Source organism: Prionailurus viverrinus, chromosome A3, assembly GCF_022837055.1.
Source record: "Prionailurus viverrinus isolate Anna chromosome A3, UM_Priviv_1.0, whole genome shotgun sequence".
Classification (NCBI taxonomy): Eukaryota; Metazoa; Chordata; class Mammalia; order Carnivora; family Felidae; genus Prionailurus; species Prionailurus viverrinus.
Window position 1 is genome coordinate 15,706,725 of NC_062563.1, and position 23,015 is coordinate 15,729,739.

The 23,015-nt window shown below is 52.2% G+C and overlaps 2 protein-coding genes across 2 annotated transcripts; both read left to right on the plus strand.

Moving 5' to 3' along the window:
• Positions 1-1,142: 1,142 nt before the first annotated feature.
• On the plus strand, positions 1,143-5,807 carry WFDC5 (WAP four-disulfide core domain 5). The gene is made up of 4 exons (XM_047854278.1): positions 1,143-1,227; positions 4,560-4,700; positions 4,776-4,916; positions 5,313-5,807. Exons 1-4 carry the CDS (start codon positions 1,143-1,145, stop codon positions 5,315-5,317), a joined length of 372 nt encoding a protein of 123 aa, XP_047710234.1. The 3' UTR covers positions 5,318-5,807.
• Positions 5,808-12,260: 6,453 nt separating this feature from the next.
• On the plus strand, positions 12,261-19,413 carry KCNS1 (potassium voltage-gated channel modifier subfamily S member 1). The gene is made up of 4 exons (XM_047854277.1): positions 12,261-12,366; positions 13,298-13,357; positions 14,681-15,709; positions 18,256-19,413. The coding sequence occupies exons 3-4, from the start codon at positions 14,684-14,686 to the stop codon at positions 18,724-18,726; spliced, it is 1,497 nt and encodes a 498-aa protein (XP_047710233.1). The 5' UTR covers positions 12,261-12,366; positions 13,298-13,357; positions 14,681-14,683; the 3' UTR covers positions 18,727-19,413.
• The last annotated feature ends 3,602 nt before the right edge of the window (positions 19,414-23,015 follow it).

The window sequence follows — 23,015 nt, forward strand, 5'->3', positions numbered from 1 at the left end:
CCCTCTTTTCCTGAGAGCTTCAAAGACAGCATGAGGGATTCTAGTTAAACCCAACGAAGAACTTCCCAACTGTGAGGGTTGAAAGGAATATCCTCTTTCTTTCTTGGCGTGAGATGAAGTTATACCTTGCTCCCAAGGCCTGGTAACTGATGGGGACCATGGGGAGGCAATGACAGAAGCCCCACCTTAGTTAGGAATTAACTGTGGGTTCTTGAGTCAGTCCCCACCCATCCCTGGCTTACAGTTTCTTCATCTTTCAAATGGGAGGGTGACGAGGAAGGCCTTGATCCCCTGTGGTCCTGGTAAGATGCTATGGTTCCATGGGGGTTTCTGTTTGGGGCCCCTTAAGACTCTGAGCCCCAGTGCCTCTTCCACCAAATGCAGGAGCCAAATAATGTGAAATCTAAGGTGCAGTCCTTGGCTCTGATGATTTTTTGCTCAGGATCTCTCAGGGCCAGGGAAAGAGGCCCAGAAGCCACCTACATCTGCTGCAACCGGTAACCTCAGCCAAACAAACGTCCACCCAGACAGCTGAGCCAGCCCGGGGCAGAGGGCGGTTCTACCAGAGGCCACTGGAGGTGACGTCACCGAAGGCGGGGAGATCTCTCTCTCTCCCATCCAGAGAAGCCCAGGAGAGGCCAGAGCTACCCTCACTCACTGTGCCTGCCTGACCTTAACCCCAATTCCCCCTAGGCATCCAGAACTCTGCAACCCCCTTCTTGCCATTCCAAGCCGACCTCTATCTCCTGCCTAATCCGTTGTTGGGGCTTCGAGACCTTCGAGAGCCAGGAAAGGGATTGTCTGTCTCAACAACCTTCATCCTTTAGACAAATGAGAAAAACCGAGGCCTGAAGAGGGAGCAGACTTGCCTGAGATCACAGCCCAAGTCAGCAATACAGGCAGGACTGGATCCTGGCCCCCAACACCGAGCACCTGCTCCCACCTATCTATGGTTCTTGCACAAGCGCCCTTGCACTGGAGCTCTGGGGCACAGGGTGGGGCCAGGACAAGGCAAACAGGTGCCATTCCAGCCACCTCCTGTCCTTCCTCCCCTGACTCAGCTGCTCTAGCCTCCCTGGAGCTGCGGGAGTTCATTTAAGGGCCCCTGGGCCCTGGATTTATTAAGTGCCGGCAGCAGAAACATGAGGGCCTGGGGCTTTCTCCTCCTGGTGGCCCTCCTGGCTTTGGGGAGCCAGCTGCCTGCTGCCTTGGCCAGGAGGAAGGGAGGTGAGTGTGGGTAGGTTTCTCTGCTCTGGGGACCTGGCAGCTCCTACCTCTCTGGGGAGAGTGAGGGTTTGGGGAAAGCAGGCAATGGTGTGTGTGTGTGTATGAATATGTGTGTGTGTGTGTGTGTGTGTGTGTGTGTGTGTGTGTGTCTTTGCTGTGTCTGCACAAGTATGTTTAGGTATGGCCAATGTGTGTGTCTGTGTACCTGTACATGGGTGAACACACATCCCTTTGTGTCTCTGCGGTGGGGGGGGGGGGCAAACTTGTCTGTACCTGCTCTCCCACGTTGTCTCCATGGAGGTATTAGGGTCTGTGGGCCCCCATGGCAACGAGATGACCCTTTCTGTCATCTTCTGTTGCTAACAAGGCTGTGACGGGTCTGGCCCCTGCCTGTCTTGTTTCTGTCTTTCTCGAGTCCTTCCTGTCCCAGAGCCCAATCTGTGCAAGGGACTCTCTAACTGGGCAGGGATATGGTTTCTGGGATCTGTTGTTAGGAAGCTCCGCCCTCACCCCTCTTTTCCCCCAGCCTCCTTGAAAATCTTGGGGCTTACCTGTCAACAGGTGAGGGAGGATGGGGCTGTTGAGTAGCTAGACAGGTGCCTCCCCACCTGGCCAAGGTCTCCACCTCCTGCCTTTCTGCGACAGGTACACTGTGACCTACATACACCCGTGCGTCCCTGGCCCTGCCTTGGGGGAAGCAGACAGTAATGGGGACAGGTTCCCTCCTCAACAGGTCCTGGAAAGCAGTTCCCTGCATCTTCTCTGCCCCCTCTACTCTAACTTGTGCCTTCCTCAGAGGCAGGGTTTGGGGAGTAGAGTGCTCAGAGACCCCAGGCTGAGGAGGGAAGGATGCTAGCAAGTTCCAAGGCCAGACCCCTGCTGGCTGGGATTCATGTGTCCTCACCACATTCCTCCTCACTGAGACGCTGAGAGATCGGGACTATTTTTATCCCCCTTTTGTAGGTGACAAAACTGAGCCACTTGAAATGCCAGTCCTGACCTTCTCTTCCTGTCTGTTCCTCAAGTCTCACCTCCTGGTCCCTCCTCCTAGAAGCCCTCCTGGCTGTATGATAGGGTCCCCAACCCCAGCCCACAGGGAGCTCCTTCTCTGACTTCAGACAGCTCCTCCCAGCTCACTCCCCAAGGCTACCCCAGGGACCTCAGGGTCTTCCCACCCATCTACCCCCAGCCTGGGGAAGAGGCGCTAATCTGAGTAGTGGCCTCCCTCACAGACTAGCTGTTCTTTCTCCAGCAGGGGGCAGCAATTTAGTATAAGACAACCCAATCCAAGCCAATGAAGTCAGTTTTGAGCACTTACTGTGTGAGCAAGGTGCCTACTGTGTGTGTGGCCAGCATCCAGTCAGGAGCTGGAGGGGGGAGGTAGACACAAGGTAAAGTTTGGGGACTCTTGCACCTTTTCTCTGATGCTAGACTAAATGAAGGCCTGGGACTGGCCTCCATCCTCTCTACAGGACTCAATGGTGGCCAGAGCAGAGGGGTGGGTCATCAGAGGACTCAGAGTCCTAGGCCAGGCCCTGTGGGTCTGGGCAGTCAGTGCCCTATCAACCCTTGCTTTCTCCCTCTCAATGGAAGAAGGTACAGATTCAAGCCTTCTGCATGACATCTGGAAATGGCCCAAAATGCTAACAAGAAAAATGGCTGGATAAGCTCTGGGACAAAAAATTCTAGAGCCGTCTGAGGACTACCTTAAAGTCAGAGTTAATACAGATCCCTGAAACAACGCCACTTGGAACAGGACAAGCACACAGTGCAGTTGTGGCTGACCGTGGCTGTGTGACAATGCACCAGGCTGGCAGCCGCTGACATTGTCGCGATGCTGGACCCCCTTCCAAATCCTTTCTTTCAAATAGTCGCTGAGCCACTGGTGTTCTGCATTAAGGGCTGTACTTTAGCCTAATGGTGAGAGAAGTAGGTGGGGGTGTATTCTCATAGCCTCCAGTCAAGTGAGAGAAGGAGACAAATAGAGTCGGAGTCACAGCGCTGAAGGAAAGATCCTTTGGGAGTGTGTGGGGTGGGGGACGGGGCTGACCTGGTTAGTCAGAGGCCGGAGAGGTAGGGCCTCCCTACCGCTGAGACCTGATGAGTGGGGTGTAGGCCAGAGCACAGCAGAAGCAAGGCTCTGAAAAGAGAAGCAGCTGGAAGCAGAGCAGGAGCCCCAAACGGGAAGGTGTGGAGGCTGAGAACAGTGAGGTGGGCAGCCCCAGACCAGGCACAGCCGGTGGCCCAGGTGTAGATTTTGAACTTCATTTTTTCCTGTCCTTCATGTCATTGGAGCCTCAAACCAGCTCCGGGAGGAAGGAGTCCAGTTTTCCATTGCACAGACAGAGCACTGACACTTGCAGTAAAAAACAAACAAAAGAACAAAAAACCAAAAACCATAACCCTTGCCAGCCATTTGTAACACTGTGAATGGACCTCAAAGGCATTACACTAAGTGAAATAAATCAGCCAGCGAAAGACTAATACTGTATGATCTCACATTGGAATCTAAAAATCAAAACTAGGGGCGCCTGGGTGGCGCAGTCGGTTAAGCGTCCGACTTCAGCCAGGTCATGATCTCGCGGTCCGTGAGTTCGAGCCCCGCGTCAGGCTCTGGGCTGATGGCTCGGAGCCTGGAGCCTGTTTCCGATTCTGTGTCTCCCTCTCTCTCTGCCCCTCCCCCGTTCATGCTCTGTCTCTCTCTGTCCCAAAAATAAATAAAAAATGAAAAAAAAAATTTATAAAAAAAAAAAAATCAAAACTAAACAACAACAACAACAACAACAATAAAAACAAGCTCATAGATACACAGAACAGATTGATGGTTGCCAGGGGGTGTGGGTGAGAGGTGGGTGAAATGCGTGAAGAGGAGTCAAAGGTACAAACTTCCAGTTATAAGAGAAATAAGTCCTGGGGATGTAACATACAGCCTGGTGACTATAGTTAACAATACTGTGTTGCTTACTTGAAAGTTGCCAAGCGAGAAGACCTTAGAAGTTCTCATCATAAGGAAAACGATGTGTAACTATGTGTGGGGACAGGTGTTAACTAGACATGTGATCATTTCACAATATATACAAATATCGAATCATTTTGTTGTACACCAGAAACAAATACAATGCTATGTCAATTGTACCCCAATAAAAATTTTAAATAAAAGTAAAAGCAAGTCCACCCACCCACCCCCCGCCCTAAAAAACAAAAACAAACTTGCCAAAGGACAGGCAAGAAGTAAGGGGTAGAGACTTCAGACCTTGTGATTCCCAGGTGGGTGCTTTATGACGTGACTCTGGACTGCCTCCAGTTGCAAGATTCGGGGGGTTTTCTTACAGAGAAATCTGGGGGCTGCCCACCGGACGACGGGCCCTGCCTCCTTTCGGTGCCTGACCACTGCGTGGATGACAGCCAGTGTCCCGCAAGGATGAAATGCTGCTACAAAGCTTGCTTCCGCCAGTGTGTCCGTAAGATCTCAGGTAAGTGTCCTCCACCTTGCGGAGCGCCCGAGCCCCGAGCCACACTCAGTGCTCAGCCAGGCCCCTGTGTTGCAGTCAAGCCCGGCAGCTGCCCGGAGGACCGCCTGCGCTGCCTCAGCCCCGTACAGCATCTGTGCCACCAGGACTCAGACTGCAAGGGCTCGGCTCGCTGCTGCCTGGGCGCCTGTGGCCGTGACTGCCGCAGCCCTGCACTAGGTACGCTACCTGCGCATGCGTGGCAGGGTCTTTCCCTCTCTCAGCCCCTGCCTTAGACGTTCTTCCAGTTCGGTAAGCCTAACCGGATACCCACCTTCCCAGAGGCCTGGGGCTGCCCACACCAGACCTGGGGAAGAGGGTGGGATGGGAGGGGTCCTCGTCAGGCCCATGGAGGAAGCGGACATCCTCCGTTCTCTTGTGGACCTTGCTGTGTGTCCCCTGGACCACAACCCTAGACTTTTAGCTCTGAACTTTGGTTTGTCCTTGGGAAAGAGGGTGGGCCGTCCTGCCTTAGTGGCCCAGGGCTGGGCTCAGGGGGTGAATGGGGGATCAAAGTTTCTAAAGAACCCAGAGCCATATGGTGGGTGGGGTAACCCTTTCCTTCTCTCTCCTCAGGCTAATTCTGGTTTCGGATATTCAGGATGGGGTTCCTAGCAGGAAGAGGTGATGATGGGGGGAGCCTGGGACCCCGCCCAGACAGCACTATCTCTGCCAGCGGTAGTTCCAACCTTCTGATGAGCACTGATCTGCTGTCACTTCCCATCCACCCCTCGTTTCTCTTCCTGGGAGTCGAGGTGCACAGATAGACTCCTGTCACCCTGTGCCACCAACAATTTCTTCATACAGTTTCTCCTAAAATGCCCAATTCAGATAGGCCCTTCTTTTGGGGGGTCCTAGCCCCTCCCTCAGGCAGCCCAGCCACCACCAAGGTATGTTCTAGCAGAATTTTCCAGACATTACCTAGCCACATACCCCTTTCCACAACTTTCGCCACGCCTACAAAATAGCATTGCGATATCTTGTGTACTCTCTGTACTACGTATCTAATGTTTTTCTTTAAGTGGACTCGCTTTTGTATATAAATAAATTTATTTCCAAAGAAAAGCTTGCTACCATCACTATAAAATGGGACATGCAGGATGACTGCCTCAAATAAAATGTAACTGTAACAGCAGATGCAATGAAAATGGCGAAGTTCCATTAAAGTCGGTCTTGTCAGATCACACGGTATTAAATAATGGTACTGAATTCTACCTAAATGCTGCCACCCGCCAAGGCTGCTCTCTGTCTCTGTTGTAAATGAAGATGAGCGGGGGTTAAAGATGTGTTAAAGACACAAATCTCAGAACTGTGACCTCCCTCCTGGGGTAACTGAGTTGTACAATTTTGCACCCCAGATACACCCTATGATCATTTCGAATTGCTGCCCATGTGGGGAATGTTGCTTGAATGGTTGGGATGTCGTTATTTTGGGGAGGGTGTGTCTCCCATTGGGCAATACCTCATTTACCACGATTTCTCAAGGGCCGGTCTATAGTCAGGGCCTAAGAGGGCAGAGAAGGGGGGTCAATGAGGGAATGACATGCTAAGGGACATTCCTGGACCCACACAGCTGGATTCCTGACTGTCCCATTCACCCAGGATTTGCTTTGGGGAGGGGAAGGAGGCAGGCAGATTTCTCCCTGTTTTATCTGCTGGGTTTCCTCTTGTGTCCCAAGAGAATCTGGGGCTGGGAAGTCAACTGTGCAGGTTAAGTTGGGAATCCTGGGTCTTCTCTCCTTGTTCCCTTGACCTGGCAGTGTGGTCGCAGGTGAGTCACCACTCAGGGATTCTATTTGCCCTTTGGAAGATGGAAAGGATTCTACTTCTTCTCTGTCATAGTCCTTCTCATGGGGTTCAAATGGCTGAGCTGTTGACTCCAGAGGAGCAAATGCTAATGTATGGATACATGGTGAAGTCCAAGAGAGGAGAGGGAAGAGAATAATCTATGAGCTTGGATATTTCCCGTCTTTCTGGGACTCAGTCTCCCCATCTGTAAATTCAGGTGCTTGGAACAGATAATACGGTACATTGTACTATTGCCCACAGATGCCTCTTCCCTCCCCACCGTTACCATGGCTTCCCTGTGGGGGGAGAGGTCATCCGTGGCCCAAAAAGTTAGGGCTTGGCCCTGGAACTGATGGGACACGGATGCAAGTGACAGTGTGCCAATATCAAGGCAAGGCACCAGCCTTCTTGGAGCCTCTGCCCTCTGCCATGAGAAGCGTTTGCCCAGAAGCCCTCTGGTCTCAGGATGAAGGATAACTGGGGCCTGGGCTGGAGCTGTCAAGACTCTAACTTGGAAGAAAAAAATAAATGTTTGTGATAGGAAGCCAGTGAGATCTGGGGGCGGAGGGGGGCGTTCATTATTGACCTATAGCAGTGAGAGCTTGTGGAATTCAGATAATGATTGTTTCTCTTTAGCGAGTGCCCATTCTATGCCTCACACTCTAAACCATCATCTTATTCATCCATCACCCTGAGAAAGGTCGCCATTGTTATTCCCATTTGACAAGAAGAGCCTTTGAGATAAGTGATTGCCTGAAGTGGGTTCCCTGGAAGCAAATCTTTAGATGAAGGTTCACAGGATGGTGATGCTTTGGAAACGTTCCAGGAAAAATGGGTCTGGGAGCAGAGAAGTGTACCAAAAAGGGAAGGAGGCCAGTAAGGGTGTGACAACAAGCAAAGTCTCACAGGGGGGTCTAGAGATGAGGTAGGTGACTCTTCAGAGCTGTCCCGCAGAGCAAGGGAGCTGGAGCATTTATGCCTCTGTATCCCTCAGGCATCAGTTAGTAGTACCTATGGGACGGAGGACATAAATTCCCAGGCACCTCAGGGACATCTGGGCGGCTGAGTCGATTAAGCGTCCAACTTCGTCTCAAGTCATGATCACACAGTTCTTGGGTTTGAGCCCCACATCAGGCTCTCTGCTATCAGCACAGAGCTTGCTTAGGATCCTCTGTCTGCCCTCCCCCCTCCCAGCACATTCTATTTCTCTTTCTCTCTCTCTCTCTCTCAAAATAAATAACCTTAAAAAAATTCCCAGGCACTCCAGGCTCTCCCTGTGTGTGGCATAGCAAGCTGCAGGAGGCTTAAGGATGCCAGTTGACAGATTCAGATACTAACTGTCAGGAGGGAAAGCATCCCAGGAGCTGGTGTGCACAAAACTGGAAAAGGGATCTGAGGTGATCTGGGCAATGCATGGACCTCACCTGCTACAAAGATGAGAGCCACACGAGGACAGTGGAGGAGGAAGCGACAAGGAGCCTGGGTCTTCAGTGCCACTCACGGACAGCTGCACCCGGACTGCTGAAAAGAGTCACCTCCCCTCCAGTTAAGCCACCAAGGCTCGGTTTGTATTCTTGCAGCTAAGTTGAATCGTACCTGAGATGCTGGGTGAAGAAAGGCAGGAAGAGTTGTTCATGGAGGAGCGACAGCGTGCGTTACTTCTCATCACGCTCCTGAAAGACAGGCGTTGTTCCCATTTTGCAGATGAGGAAGCTGAGAATCCAAGAAGAGACATCACTGGGCCCATGATCCCACAGAGATTTAGTGGGAAAGGCAGGACACAAACCCACTGTATTCGTTATTTATCACTGAGTAGCAAATTACCACCCATGTAGCAGCTTAAAACAGCACGCATTTATTATTTCGTAGTTTCTGTGGGTCAAGGATCCAGGCACAACTTAGTTGGGTCCTCAGCTTCAGGGTCTCACAAAGCTGAAATAAAGATGAGCAGCTAGGGCTGGTATCTCACTGAGTCTCGACTGCAGAAGGATCCACTTTCAAGTTCATTAGGTTGTTGGCACCATTTCAGTTCCTTGAGGGCTGTAGGACTGACTTCCTCAGTTTCTAGCTGGTTGTTGGCCAGAAGTTGCCCTCATGTCCTTGCCTTTCCAGCACGGCAACTTGCTTCGCCAAAACCAGCAGGAAGTCAATCTTATGTTACTCAATCCTGGAAGCAATATTCCCTCACCTTTGCCATATTCTGCTCATTGCAGACAAATCAGGAAATCCTGCCCATCCACGCTCAAGAGGAAGGGATTACACAAGGGCATGCATACCAGGAGGCAGACATCACTGGGGCACATTCTAGAAGCTGCCCGATGCGCTGAGTCTACTTAAGTACAAAAATTTCTGCACTTTATGCAACATCAGACTTACTCTTTGGGGTAAAGCCTCATGGATCCAGATGGCCCTTTCTGGCTAGGACTGAAAGAGAATTTGGGGCACAGACCAATGTAGTGGGTACGGATACCTCTTTTAGCCTCAAAAGCCCATAATGACCCTCTTCCCACTCTACATTCGTGAATTCATCCAACACTCCATTTACTTCCCACATGATCTGGGGATGAAACCAGATCCTAGATTCAGTGTCTTCTGCCCTTGGGAAATAGGTCTGTCTTTTCTCTTTTTGGAAGCTACTGGTCCAACTCCGGGGTAGAGGGTACCTCTAAGTGGGGGCCGTGAAGGCTGCAGAGAGAGTACTAGGCCAAGAAATGGGAGACTTGCTTCTCTGCAGATCTTCATTTCCTTTGTTGGTAAAATGAGGGAATTGGGCAAGTTGTTTGTGAACTTCCTGCTCTAACTTCTTACTTTGAGGGAAGAACTGAACTGGTAAAGTCTAGAGCTGCAGTGTCCAGTATGGCAGCCACTGGCCCCATGAGGCTACTGAGTGTGTGAAATGTGATTATTCCAAATGAGAAGTACTGTATGTGGATATAGGAGTCAGAATTCTATGATGATTCCCGGTGACCCTCCCCCCTGTATAACCTCCTCCTCTTCGAGTGTAGATGGAACATGTGAAATGTGTTATGTGAGGAAAGGGAGACTGTCCTGGGTGGGCCTGTCCTAAGCAGATGATGGTCTAAGAGCAGAGCATTCTCTCTGGCTGCTCACAGAAGAGGAAGTCCACACACTAGGTTGCCTGGAAGAAAGCAAACATCCATGTGGGGAACTGCCCATGGGGCCATGTGGCAAGGAACCACAGGCAGCCTCCAGAGGCTGAGAGTGATCCTCAGCAGATAGCCAGCAGGAAGATGGGGACCTCAGTCCTGCAACCACAAGGAAATGAACAATCTGTGAGCTTAGAAGTGAACCCCGAACTTCAGATGGGAACCACAGCCCTGGCTGATACCTTGACTTCAACCTGGTGAGACCCTGGGTTGAGAATTCAGCCATGAGGTGCTCAGATTTCTGACCTAGAGGAACTGTGAGATAATAAATCTCTATTGTTTTAAGTTGCTAAGTTTGTTGTAATTTGTTACACAGCAATAAAAAACGAATATCTTGGATTTCCAAGACTTAGTACAAGAACAAAAATGTGGGGTGCCTGGGTGGCTCAGTCGGTTGAGCGTCTGACTTCGGCTCGGGTCATGATCTCGTGGTCCATGAGTTCGAGCCCCACGTCGGGCTCTGTGCTGACAGCTCAGAGCCTGGAGCCTGCTTCAGATTCTGTGTCTTCCTCTCTCTCTGCCCCCCTCCCACTCATGCTCTCTCTCTCTCAAAAATAAACATTTAAAAAAATGAAATTATAAAATACCTCCTTAGTAATTTCTTTATCGATCCCATGTTGAAATTATATTAATTTGAATATAGTGCATTAAATAAAATATATTATTAAAATTAATTTCATCTGTTTTTAATTTTTTAAGTTGCTATCAGAAACATTTATTTAAAACAATTTTTTAATGTTTATTTATTTCTGAGAGAGAGAGAGAAAGAGTGCAAGTGGGAGAGGGGCAGAGAGAGAGGGAGACAGCATCCAAAGCAGGCTCCAGGCTCTGAGCTGTCAGCACAGAGCCCGACATGGGGCTCAGGCTCATGAACCGCAAGATCATGACCTGAGCTGAAGTCAGACGCTCAACCAACTGAGCCACCCAGGCGCCCCCTTGCTATCAGAAAAATTTAAGTCACATATGTGGCTCACAGACTATTCAGTGGACAGTTCTGTTCTAGAGGTCCCGGAAGTTAGCCATATGACCTTAGGAGTGAGTCACCTCACTCTCAAAGCCTTGCATTTCTCTTTCATTAAATTCTTTAAAGATTTTTTTAATGTTTATTTATTTTTGAGAGAGAGAGAGACACACACACACAGAGTGAGAGCAGGGGAGGGACAGAGAGAAAGAGAGACATAGAATCCAAAGCAGGCTCCAGGCTCTGTGCTCTTAGCACAGAGCCTGACGCTGGGCTCAAACTCACAAACCGCAAGATCATGACCTGAGCCCAAGTCGAACACTTAACCAACTGAGCCACCCAGGTGCCCCTATTTTTTATTAAATATTTTTTAATGTTTATTTATTTTCGTGAGAGAGATAGAGTGTGAGCAGGGGAGGGACAGAGAGAGAGGGAGACACAAAATCCCAAGCAGGGTCCAGGCTCTGAGCTGTCAGCACAGAGCCCGATGCAGGGTTCAAACTCATGAACCGTGAGATCACGACCTGAGCCAAAGTTGGACATTTAACTGACTAAGCCACCCAGGTGTCCTAAAGTCTTCCATTTCTTATCTTTGAATAATAATAGCACCTATCCATTTTGCAGCATAAATGAGATGAGCCTGTAGGACCCGAGGCCCAGGGCAAGGTCTTAAAAAATGCTGGTTATTATGATTATTAATAATAACAATTAGTATATGTGAAATAGAAATCCTTTCTTGAACCCAGATCCTAGTCTCCAGCACCCTCTCTCCGTCCAGACACACAGTAGGCACTTGATGAATGCTTGTGGATTATATAATCTTTCTTTTTAAAAAGATTTTATTTTTAAGTAACCTCTACACCCAACATGGGGCTCGAACTTGCAACCCGAGATCAAGGCTCACACACTCCATGGACTGAGCCAGCCAGGCACTCTGGATGACATAACCTTGACAAAGCTCTGACACAGTTCTCCTTTACCCTATCAACCCACTTGGAAGGTGGAAATCAGGGACCCATAGCTAGGGGGGAGACAGAACTTCTGGGGGACAAAATGATCTGTTTCAAGCTTCACAGCCCCAAGGGGCTCTCGGGGAATAAGGCCACCTTCTCTAACTCCCTAAGGCAGAGCCCCACCTGCAGTCCTGGAAGACATGAGACACAAGACCAAGCTAGGTGACCTGCGCAGGTGACTGAGCCTCATCTGTCCTCATCCAAGTCTGTGTCAGGAAGGACTTGGATAAGTCACCTGAAGCAGAGTGCCTTACACATGTCAAGGGCGCAATTAAGGAAGGGATTATTACTGCTGTTGTTGTTCCTTTGTAGGCAAAACCCGGGCTGAAATCCCTCCCTAGTGGCACCTCAGTCTCCTAAATGACCCCTCCTCCCCTGGCCCCTGACTGGGGGGAGGAGGATGTCCTGGCTGTTGGGCCCAGTCTCCAGCCACCATCTCCACCCAATCGAGTCAGGAATAGAAACCACCGCCTCCGACAGCCCGCGGTCTCCCTCCCTCCCTCCCCCGGCAGCGATCGATGTGGCCTCCCCCGCGGGGGACAGAGGAAGACAGGGAAGGAGGGGCGGCGGGGCCTCCGGCAGCAGCGAGGTTCGGCGGCGCCGCTGGGACAGAGACGATCCCTGCCTGGCCAGCGGCTCCCCAGCCACGGAGCCCTCGGGGACTGAAGTACCTGGTGGGCGCCCTGGAGGGGCCTTGACAGGTAAGGGACCTCCCCTGGGGAGGGGCGTGGCCCGGGACGGGGCCGGGGGGGGGGGGGGGGGGGGGGGGGGGGCTGCACAGTGGGAGGCGAGGGTGGGGGCACTGCCCTTTCCGCTCCAGAGTCCCCTCCTTGAGACCCTCCCCCTCGCCTGGAGGGAGCGCTGTGGGGTGGCGGTGACCTGGGGTCAGTCCTGTTGGTTCATCTGTAAAATGGGATTAGAAAACCTCCCTAGCAGGGTCGGTGTAGGCATTGAACCGAGTGAGCTGTATATAGAGCCCTGCGAAGTGACCAGCACATAGTAGGTGCTCAAAATAAGTTTGTGGAGAGAGCCTTCAATGGAAAAGCCTAGTTTCCAACCTTAACTGTGTGCCATGGACTAGCTGGGTGATGCTGAGCAAGTCATTTAATCTTACTGATATTCAGATTCTTGTTAGGGAAGGTTTGTTGAATTCATGATCTCATAATCATAGAGCAGGAAGGTGAGTTCCAGAAAGAGAAAGGGATTTGCCCACCGTTATGTAGCTATAATGAATGGGTGATGCAGCTGGGTTAGAAGCTTCATCTTTTGACACCAGGTGCAATGGAGGAGGTGGGAGTGGAACTGCATCCGCCTCCCAGATATTTACTGTGCACAGATTATGAACCAAGGGCCGTGCTGCCCATAAACATCTTGCCATAGTTAACCCTCACAACCTCTCAAGGGAAGTGTGATATCCTCCGGTTTACAGATGGGGAAACTGAAGCTCAGAACGGAGCCCCTCAAGGTCAACAGTCAGCAAATGGCAGACTCAGAATTTGAACCTAGCTCTGACCAGAAGAAATTGCAAATGATTAACATTTATTGAGCACCAACTGTGTTCCAGGGGCTTTGCACATGCATTCACGGTAAGCTTTCACCCTAAGTGCTATTGCTACTTTCTCTGTTCTATAGATAACAGACCCAAAGCCCAGAGCAGGAGGAGACTGGCCTGAGGACGTAGAAGTGACGGAGGTAAGGACACCACCCTGATCCCGACCAGCTTAACACCAAGCCCAGGGTGAGTGAAGGGCACCCCACCTGGCTCCCTGCCAGGCACCAGGCCAGCCGCTCGATGGTGTACATTCCACCCTGAGAAGTGGGCATTGCTGATGGGATGGGGCACATGGGATTACTGAGGATCAGGAGGTGAGTCACTAGCCATCAGTCCCAGTAGAGTTCGGAGACATGGGCAGTGGAAGGACCCAACATCTTCTGGGGTCAACTAAGGCGAAGCACTTTCCCCACTTTCCCCATAAGCTACTTTAGTCCTCCAGCCTGCCTTGGGTAGGTGCTGTTGTCTGCATTTGGCATTGTGTAGGAAACTGAGACCTGGAGAAAAGCATCTTCCTCAAGGCCCTGGGGGGCATCAGGGATGGAGATAAACCCAGGTTTGGCTGACTCTGGGAGACAGTGAAACAGGTGGATAATTTACTGAACCCCTTCTGGGAGCCAGGCCTGATAAAGACAATAGTTCAATTAATCTTTTTAACCACACTTGGAGGTGGATCTGTTTATCTCCACTTGACCGAAGCTCAGGGAGGTGATAGGACTTGTCTCTGGTCACAGAAGACAGAGTTCCATCTGACTGACTCCAGAGATGCTTCAAATGGTCTAAGCCAACAGCTCTCAAATTTGACCATGGATCAGAGTCACCGTCCATGCTTGTTAAAACCCCAACTGCTGGACTCCATCCCCACAGTTTCTGATTCAGTAAGTCTAGAGCAGGCTGAGAATTTGCATCGTTGACAAATTCCCAGGTGGCACCGATGCTGCAAGTGCAGGGGACACACTTTGAGAACTACTGATCTCTTGGTCTAAACTGATTCTCCCAACACCCCTTCCCCCAGGGATGGTCAGTATTACTACCCCATTTTGCAGAGGAAGAGACTGAAGTTCAGAGTGCTCATGTGTCCAAGATCCCACATTAAGCCCCTGGCATATGAAAATCCAAGTTTGGAAAAGGGAGACATCCTATCTGAGCACACCCTGGGGTGCCAGGACATCTTGCCATTCAGTCACTTTCATAACCCCCCAAGATAGATCCCAGCATTTGTTCCGTGCCATTGAAATGTGGGGGGGGGGGGGGCAGGCTCAATGATTTGGCCAAAGACACTGAGTCGGGGGAGTGAGGGGCATTCAAACCCTAGTCTGAGATCAGGGGGCACTTACCTCCCGAGCGCCGCGCCGTCTGCACACCAGAGCTGGTGGAGGGGGCAGGAGGGTTAAACCCGGCCTTCTGGAAGGCAGGCCCGGGGACAACCCCCGCTCCGCATCCCGCCCTCCCCGTGTCCACAGGCCATGGTGAGCGAGTCCCCGGGGCCCGGCGCCCGCGTGCCCTGGCGGCGGAGCGACGAGGCGCTGCGCGTGAACGTGGGCGGCGTGAGGCGGCGGCTGAGCGCACGCGCGCTGGCCCGCTTCCCGGGCACGCGGCTGGGGCGCCTGCAGGCCGCGGCGTCCGAGGAGCAGGCGCGGCGCCTGTGCGACGACTACGACGCGGCGGCGCGCGAGTTCTACTTCGACCGGCACCCGGGCTTCTTCCTGGGCCTGCTGCACTTCTACCGCACCGGCCGCCTGCACGTGCTCGACGAGCTGTGCGTCTTCGCCTTCGGCCAGGAGGCCGACTACTGGGGCCTGGGCGAGAGCGCGCTGGCCTCCTGCTGCCGCGCGCGCTACCTGGAGCGGCGCGTGGCGCGGCCGCGCGACTGGGACGAGGACAGCGACACGCCGAGCAGCGTGGACCCGTGCCCCGACGAGATCTCCGACGTGCAGCGCGAGCTGGCGCGCTACGGGGCCGCGCGCTGCGGCCGCCTGCGCCGCCGCCTCTGGCTCACCATGGAGAACCCCGGCTACTCGCTGCCCAGCAAGCTCTTCAGCTGCGTCTCCATCGGCGTGGTGCTGGCCTCCATCGCCGCCATGTGCATCCACAGCCTGCCCGAGTACCAGGCCCGCGAGGCGGCGGCCGCCGTGGCCGCGGTGGCCGCGGGTCGCGGCACGGAAGGCATGCGCGATGACCCGGTGCTGCGGCACCTCGAGTACTTCTGCATCGCCTGGTTCAGCTTCGAGGTGTCGTCGCGCCTCCTGCTGGCGCCCAGCACGCGCAACTTCTTCTGCCACCCCCTCAACCTCATCGACATCGTGTCGGTGCTGCCCTTCTACCTCACGCTGCTGGCCGGCGTGGCGCTCGGCGACCGGGGCGGCGCGGGCGGCGAGGACCTCGGTGACCTGGGCAAGGTGGTGCAGGTGTTCCGCCTCATGCGCATCTTCCGCGTGCTCAAGCTGGCGCGCCACTCCACCGGGCTGCGCTCGCTGGGCGCCACGCTCAAGGTACGGCCTCTGGGGCCCCGCGAGGAGGTTTGCGGGGGGGGGGGGGGGGTGCGGGGGAGGGGGATGGAGGGGGAGGGGTTGTGCAGGTGGGGGTGACCAGAGGACAGGTTAGCAGGTGAACTTACAAGCGCGTGGTGTCCAGGCACACAGTGATCCAAGGCGACATTCTGTTCCTGTGCCAGGCACAGGGCTGGACACCAGGTGTACACGTCACATCTTTTCTGATGTTCCCAGCAGCCCTGGGAGGGCTCTTTCCTAGGGGTGAAAACTGAACACCGATGTTTGCTTTTCTTTAAAAAAAAAAAGAAAAGAAAAGAAAAGAAAAAGCAGGGGGTGGGCGCCTGGGTGGCTCAGCCTGTTAAGCATTCAACTTTGGCCCAGGTCATGATCTCACTGTTAGTGAGTTCAAGCCCCATGTCAGGATCTGTGCTGACATCTCAGAGCCTGCAGCCTGCTTCAGACTCTGTCTCCCTCTCTCTCTGCCCCTCCCCCACTCACACTCTGTCTCTCTCAAAAATAAACATTAAAATTTTTTTTAATTAAAAAAATAAGACAAAGGTCACTTTTGGTCTGTCAAATATCAGATAATAAATAAGTGCAGAAATTTGCAAAGCAGAATGCTAAATGCCTTCTCCACTGGGCCTTTCCTCTGGCATTATCAGGGGGCACAGATATTGTAGGTCACCCTTGATGGGCCAAATCTAGCAGCAGCCCCAGAGCTAACACTTACTGAGCGTTAATTCTGTGCCAGTTTTACATCCATTATCGACGTTCTCAGGACAACTTCCTCAGGAAGATGCGGTTATTTATTCCCTTCCCGTAGATGAACAACCTGAGGTTGGAAGGTTGGCTTTTTAAAGCCTGGTTGCAATTTACTGAGCACCCTCCTTCTGCCGGGCCGTGCACTGGGGTGAATCACTGCCCTGGCAAGCTTAACCTTGAAGGGGTGAACTTAGCCTGGTGTGGAGAAGGAGGAAATGTGAACGGCTTGGACAGAGGCCTGGAGAGAGAACAGGATGAACGCTGGGGTGGGTGTGGGGGGGACATGGAGGGAGGGGTGTCAGTTGATGAGGTTGATGAGGTGAGAGGGACAGGGTACTGAAGGGCCATGGACTCTTGGACCAGGATTTTGAACTTTATCCCGAGTATTAGGGGATGGAGCCTGTGAGGGGTTCAAGCTAGGGCAAGTATTACTGTCACTACTTTGCAGATGTGGAAACTGAGGCTCCAGGAGGGGACAGGACTTGTCAGAGGTTCCTCAGTGAGTAAGTTGCAGAGCCCAGAGAAGAACTCAGCTGTGCCTGACACCATGACCTCCTGCTCTTTCTCCTAAAGCTCCATGCAACCCTCCTGAGGATCCCTAGAAAACCCCTTCTACTCATGGCTTCCTAAAGCCCTTTTCATGCCCTGGAGGCAAGACAGCCAGGAAGCTGGGTACAGGCAGGGTGACATGAGCAGAATGCTGGAGCATCGGGCATGTACGTGGGATTCAGTATCTGTCCAGGGAAGACCCCTTTGCCCCAGAACTCTGCCTTGTCTCCAGCCATGCAGGGATCCAGGGCCTGATATCACCAGCATTTTCTGCAAGGAGGGAAAAGGATATTGATGGAGGCTGCCAGATTCCAAGACACGGGTGTAAGTCTCCAGATGATAGCCTTGCTACTCAAAGCAAGGCCCTTGACCAGCAGCAGCTTTCTCGTTACCTGGAAACTTGCTTAGAAATGCAGAATTTCCAGCCCTACCCCAGACCCGCTCAATTGAGTTCTGCCTTTTTAACAAGATCCCAACATGATTCCTCCACACATTACAGTTTGGGACTAGGGGACTACAGTTCTAGGCTAGGAGTCTCAGCCTCAGCACTATTGATATTTGGAGGGAGATCATTCTTGGTTGTGTGTGTTGGGGGCGGGGGGATGGCTGTCCTGGCATCGTAGGATGTTTACCGGCATATCCGGCCTCTATCCAGTAGATGCCGCTAGCACACCTGTCCCAGTTGCGACAAGCAAAAATGTTCAAGGACGTTGCCATATGTCCCCTGGGGCAGATTGCCCTATTTGCGAACCACTGCTTGGCCTCCGGGGTAGGCAGGTGCATTCAGGAACGTGTATCCTGTCAGCTTTCTCGAGGGGCAGAGTGTATTTTTGTACTTGTCAGAAATGAGATAGACCAGTCAAAAGCACATGAAACCAACGCTTTGCATTGTGGAATACAAACTGTGGTCCCCCCTTGGTTCTGCAACTGTGGAAGAGTCACAAGTTTCTTATTCACTGGCTGGTGCCGCCAGTGCCCCCTGCATTAGAAGAAACCACTATGGCTTAGTGGGCGCCCTGGACAACAGAAGTTAGGCCTGTGTTTGCTCCCAGGCCTCTTGTAGATGAAAGATCTTAGTTTGGAGTCAAGGGACCTGGGTCTTGGCACCAGCTCTACTTTGCTCTGTGACTTTGGACCTGCCCCTTCTACTCTCTGGGCCTCAGTTTCCTCATATGCTCCATACCAGGTCTGTGAGCCCACCCGGCTCTGACTTGGCTTCCTGCATTCTCTTCCAGCACAGCTACCGCGAGGTGGGCATTTTACTGCTGTATCTGGCCGTGGGCGTGTCCGTGTTCTCCGGTGTGGCCTACACAGCCGAGAAGGAGGAGGATGTGGGCTTTGACACCATTCCCGCCTGCTGGTGGTGGGGCACGGTGAGCATGACCACTGTGGGCTACGGGGACGTGGTGCCCGTGACGGTGGCTGGCAAGCTGGCAGCCTCAGGCTGCATCCTCGGGGGCATCCTGGTGGTGGCGCTCCCCATCACCATCATCTTCAATAAGTTCTCTCACTTCTACCGGCGCCAGAAGGCTCTGGAGGCTGCTGTGCGCAACAGCGACCCCCGGGGGTTTGAGGATTTGCTGAGCAGTGTGGATGGGGTGTCGGAGGGGTCTCTGGAGACCTCCCATGAGACCTCCCAGGAGGGAAGGTCTGCAGACCTGGAGGCCCAGGCCCCGAGTGCACCTCCAGACTCTCAGGTTTATTAAAGCCAGGGCTCAGTGTCCTCCTTCCCACACCCCTATAGTCAGCTGAAGCAGCAGAGATCCTTCCCTGCTTACATGGTTCATGGTGGCCTCACTGCTCAGGATCACTCCCCCAGCCCTGAGAAGTGGGGACTGGGTCCCTTCCTCTAAAGGCCCAGGTTAGGATGGTGTCACCCTAGGTTCTGTGAGCCTGGAGAACAGCCCAGAGACTTTCGTAAACGAACCTCCAAGCTACTGTGAAGCAGGCATGTGCTACAGAGAAAACCAAAAGGATGCTAACGGGTCATGAACACTCCCTGCCTGTCAGCCCTATCACACTCAGCCCTGTGTTGGAGGATGAGAATTGGCCCCATTTCGCAGATGAGGAAACTGAGGCTCAGAGAGGTGCAATGACTCGCCCAAATGTCTCCCAGTTAGAAGTCGTGGAGCCAAGTTGGGAATCCAGATTCTTTGGTCGACCAAGCCAGTGTTCCTTCCATGCTGTCTTTCTTCTGCCCTCCTAAAGTTTGCATGTGGTTTTAGGGGGTTCATGAATCCTGAGAAGATCCTCTATCAGGGCTAGGGAAAGGCCCAGACAGAGGATTCAGATGTAGGAGCGCTGGACCTCAGCTGTGGTCCTTTTCCATGAGATTCTTTTTTTTCTTTTTAAATGTTTATTTATTTTCAAGACAATGTGAGACACAGAATACAAGCAGGGGAGGGGCAGACAGAAGGAGACACAGAATCTGAAGCGGACTCCAGGCTCTGAGCTGTCAGCCCAGAGCCTGACACGGGGCTTGAACTCACGAACCTCAAGCTCATGACCTGAGCTGAAGTTGGACGCTCAACCGACTGAGCCACTCAGGCGCCCCCTTTCCCATGAGATTCTAATGGCAGTCGGCTCTCGGTGAGGTTTGGGAGGAAGGAAGAAGAGCTGCCTTCCTAGCTGCTGTGTGAGCTTTGCTGAGCAATAGTCTTACAGCTTCCCTGCCAGGGCTGGCTTGAGATACAGACCCTGGAGGGGCCCCTGCCTGTGGCCTGAGGTCTAGACCCAGCTCTGCTAGGACACAGTGTGGGAGGTGGACGCCCCATCTCCAGGTCCCAGCCCACCTGTCACAAGGTCACAGTCTGTGCCCCGGAGGGAGATGAAAGCCAAATGCAGCAGGGAGTCGCCGATTTAAAGCCAGCTCAGCTCTGAGAGGTTGGTGGCAAGAAGCTGCTATGCATGGACACCTGTGACCCCCCCTGCTGTCCCCAGTCTGACTGTGGCAGTTCCCTTCTTTGCACCACATAGGCCTCCAACCCTTCCTTGAGTTACCGTCCAGGCAGATGCTTGAGACCTCTGCTCCTTTTGACCAGCTCCAGCCCTTCATCCTTGCCGAGGACTTACCCTTCTACTCACCTGCTGAATCCTTCCTACTTACTGAGACGTTGGGAGGGAAGGACTCCCGTAGCCCCATTTACATACTGTTTCTAGAACACTCATCACTGTACTGTCCTTGGCTGGCCACGGCTCTGTGCACCGCCACCCCCCACATGCTGCACTTCAACACAGAAGACGTGTGGTGGAACCCAGGCTTGGTGGGGAGTAGGTGCTTAGTGAATACCTAATGAATACCTACTGATGGATCAGCCAGTTCGAACAGCACACTGTGTGTCAGGCGCCGGGAAGGAAGAGGAAATGACCAGAGAGGCCTTGCCCTTGAAAGGGTATGGACAGGACCGAACAGCATGTCCTTTGGTCCTGCCCCTGGTTCCTCCTTATTTTACGAGGCTTTTACGGCCATTTCTCTGTAGATTCTTCATTCACACATTCAACAAATATCATTGGAAGACTCACAAGCCGGGGATTCATGTGTGGCCTGCAGAGGCGTTTTATTTAGCTGAACAGTACTTTTAGTATATTTTTTTCATTCAAATGCCTTTGAGTGAGGCATGTACTTTCCAGTTCCCCATAGCGTCTCCCCCGAAACACACACACACACACACACACACACACACACACACACACACACTACTGTGGTAGTCCTGCTGCTTCTCAGATTTACTTGCCACACCTGTCCTCTGATTCATTGACTGCTAGGTTCAAGAGATATAACGGGGAACCAAATATATATATATATATATATATATATATATATATATATATATATATATTCAAGAAGCTTACAGACTAGTGAGGGAGATGGATTTTAATCCAGTAATCACAGAGATGTGTAACAGTGAGCTATATACTGAGTCCAGGAACTCCAGGCACACATGTAGCAGGGACCGTTAACGGGGGTCAGAGAAGACTTTCTTGAGGGTGACCATACAGATGAATCGTTAATTAGGCAGCGGGGGTTCCGGGAAGCATTTCCAAGCACAGGGCACAGCCACGGGCAGGCCTTGGGTATGACGTGGTAGGCCCCCGCGTACGGTTGGAACCCGAGTCTCCAGCCTGAGCAGAGACTAGAGCAGCGCCCGACCCCCCGCGTCCATACCAGCCCTCCTGCAGGCTCAGCCCCGTATGCACCGCCCTTCCTGAACTGCTGAACGTGTCAAAGAGCCAGGTAGCTTCCAGACTTTCTCATCCCACAGACAAGTCCCTAAAGCCGGTATGGAAAAAGCTCCGGGGTGAACTGACCAGCCTGCGTCCCTCCCCAGGTGTGTGTCATCCTGGCAGAAAAGTGACAACTCACTGTCACTCCCACTCCTGTGTGTCTGTGAAAACTATTATGCAAATAAAGAGGCGGGGCGCAGGGACCTGTTTCTGCCTGTACTGGAGCTGGCTGCCCGGGCGTGTGTGCTGAGTGAATGGGGAGGGTGGGGAGGCGCGTGGAGTGACTCCTTCCTTCCACGTCCTCTGGTTCCAGTCTTGAGTTTGGCACAGGACGCAAGTGACAGGAATCTGGTGGGAACTAACTTGGTCAAAAAGAGTAACTCATTATAAATAAGTGATGAGCAACCATCACAATTATAGTCCTTTGGTTACAAGCAACAGAAACGGACTCTCTTAAGGAAAAAAAAAAAATTTATTGGAAGGTGTATTCCTTTCCTGTTGATGGCGTAAAACAATAGAAATTTGTTCTTGACAGTCTGGAGGCCAGAAATCTAAAATCAAGGTGTCAGCAGGGCCGCGCTCTGAGGCTCCAGGGGCGAATCTTCTTACCTCTTCCAGCTTCAAGTGGCTGCCAGTGTTCTAGGCTCGTGGCTGCATCCCTCTATTCTCTGTCTCTGCCCTGATGTCACCTTTTCCTCCTGCGTGTGTGGGAGTCTCCCAGTGCTCCTCTCATAAGGACTTGTGTGATGGCATGTAGGCCCCCCCACCCGAGCTAATCTAAGATGATTTCAAGACCCTTAGCCTAATCACATCTGCAGAAAGACCCTTTTCCCGAATAAGGTAACATTTACAGGTTCCAGAGAATAGGACTTGGACGTATCTTCAGGACCACCATTCTGCGCACTACAGAAGGGTACCAGTGATGCTCACACGTCAAAGGAAAAGCTGGCTGGCCAGGCCTCAGGACATGCAGGAATGAGGGGAACTCTGGGGACCTCAGTGGTGGGACCCATGAGCCTTCTGCCTACGGCACCGCCAGCTAAATGCTCAGCCTTCAGTGGCCTTCCTCCCCTGTGTCAATCTGTGCCCAGTTCCGATCCCAGCCTGCCTTGAGTCCCACGCCTCTCCGTTGGTGGAAGGGGGCAGGGCACCTGGGCCACGTGGGATGGAAGAAAGGTAGTTACCCAAAAGAAAAGGCCATGTGACGTCACCAAAATAAAGGGGAGGGATGTTAGGCAAAAAGAGCAGGTAGTCCACAACCCTTGGCTGCCCAGCACATTATATGCTCACATCTTCTCTCCATAAGCACAGTCTAAAAAAGTGTTTGTAACATAAGGAAACTATCTTGTATATAACGGAAAACACACTTGGTGTGTTTGGGCCCTATTAATGTGATTTAATCAGTGTAGTGGATCAGTTTGATGTCTTGTGGAATAGGACAAAGTCAGAGATCTAATCAAATCTTTCCAGTGTAGAACTGGTGAACCAAAGTGTCCCTGAGTCAAACAGTAGAGGAAAACTGTTCTCTCTTCCAACTATTAGCAAAAGGCTTCCAGTGGTTTGTGTTTCTTGGAATAGAAAATGAAACCAATAGATGCATATTAGCTCCAGAGATTGTAAGGAATACATATCTAACACAGCAGTTCCACGGCCATTTTCCAACATCCATCTAATTTTACACCAGCCAAACGGGAAACTAATGGTGTTTTGATGGGAGTCATCACCCTGCAGGGTCTTTATTGGAGGTACTAATCTCTGCAGCCTCCCCCAA

Bases quoted from the DNA above. Each gene is read 5' to 3' on its own strand.
- WFDC5 (XM_047854278.1), top strand. From the start codon at position 1,143: ATGAGGGCCTGGGGCTTTCTCCTCCTGGTGGCCCTCCTGGCTTTGGGG. The intron at 1,228-4,559 runs GTGAGTGTGGGT...GTTTTCTTACAG, and splicing joins CTTGGCCAGGAGGAAGGGAG to AGAAATCTGGGGGCTGCCCA. The intron at 4,701-4,775 runs GTAAGTGTCCTC...CCTGTGTTGCAG, and splicing joins GTGTGTCCGTAAGATCTCAG to TCAAGCCCGGCAGCTGCCCG.
- KCNS1 (XM_047854277.1), top strand. From the start codon at position 14,684: ATGGTGAGCGAGTCCCCGGGGCCCGGCGCCCGCGTGCCCTGGCGGCGG. The intron at 15,710-18,255 runs GTACGGCCTCTG...ATTCTCTTCCAG, and splicing joins CGCTGGGCGCCACGCTCAAG to CACAGCTACCGCGAGGTGGG.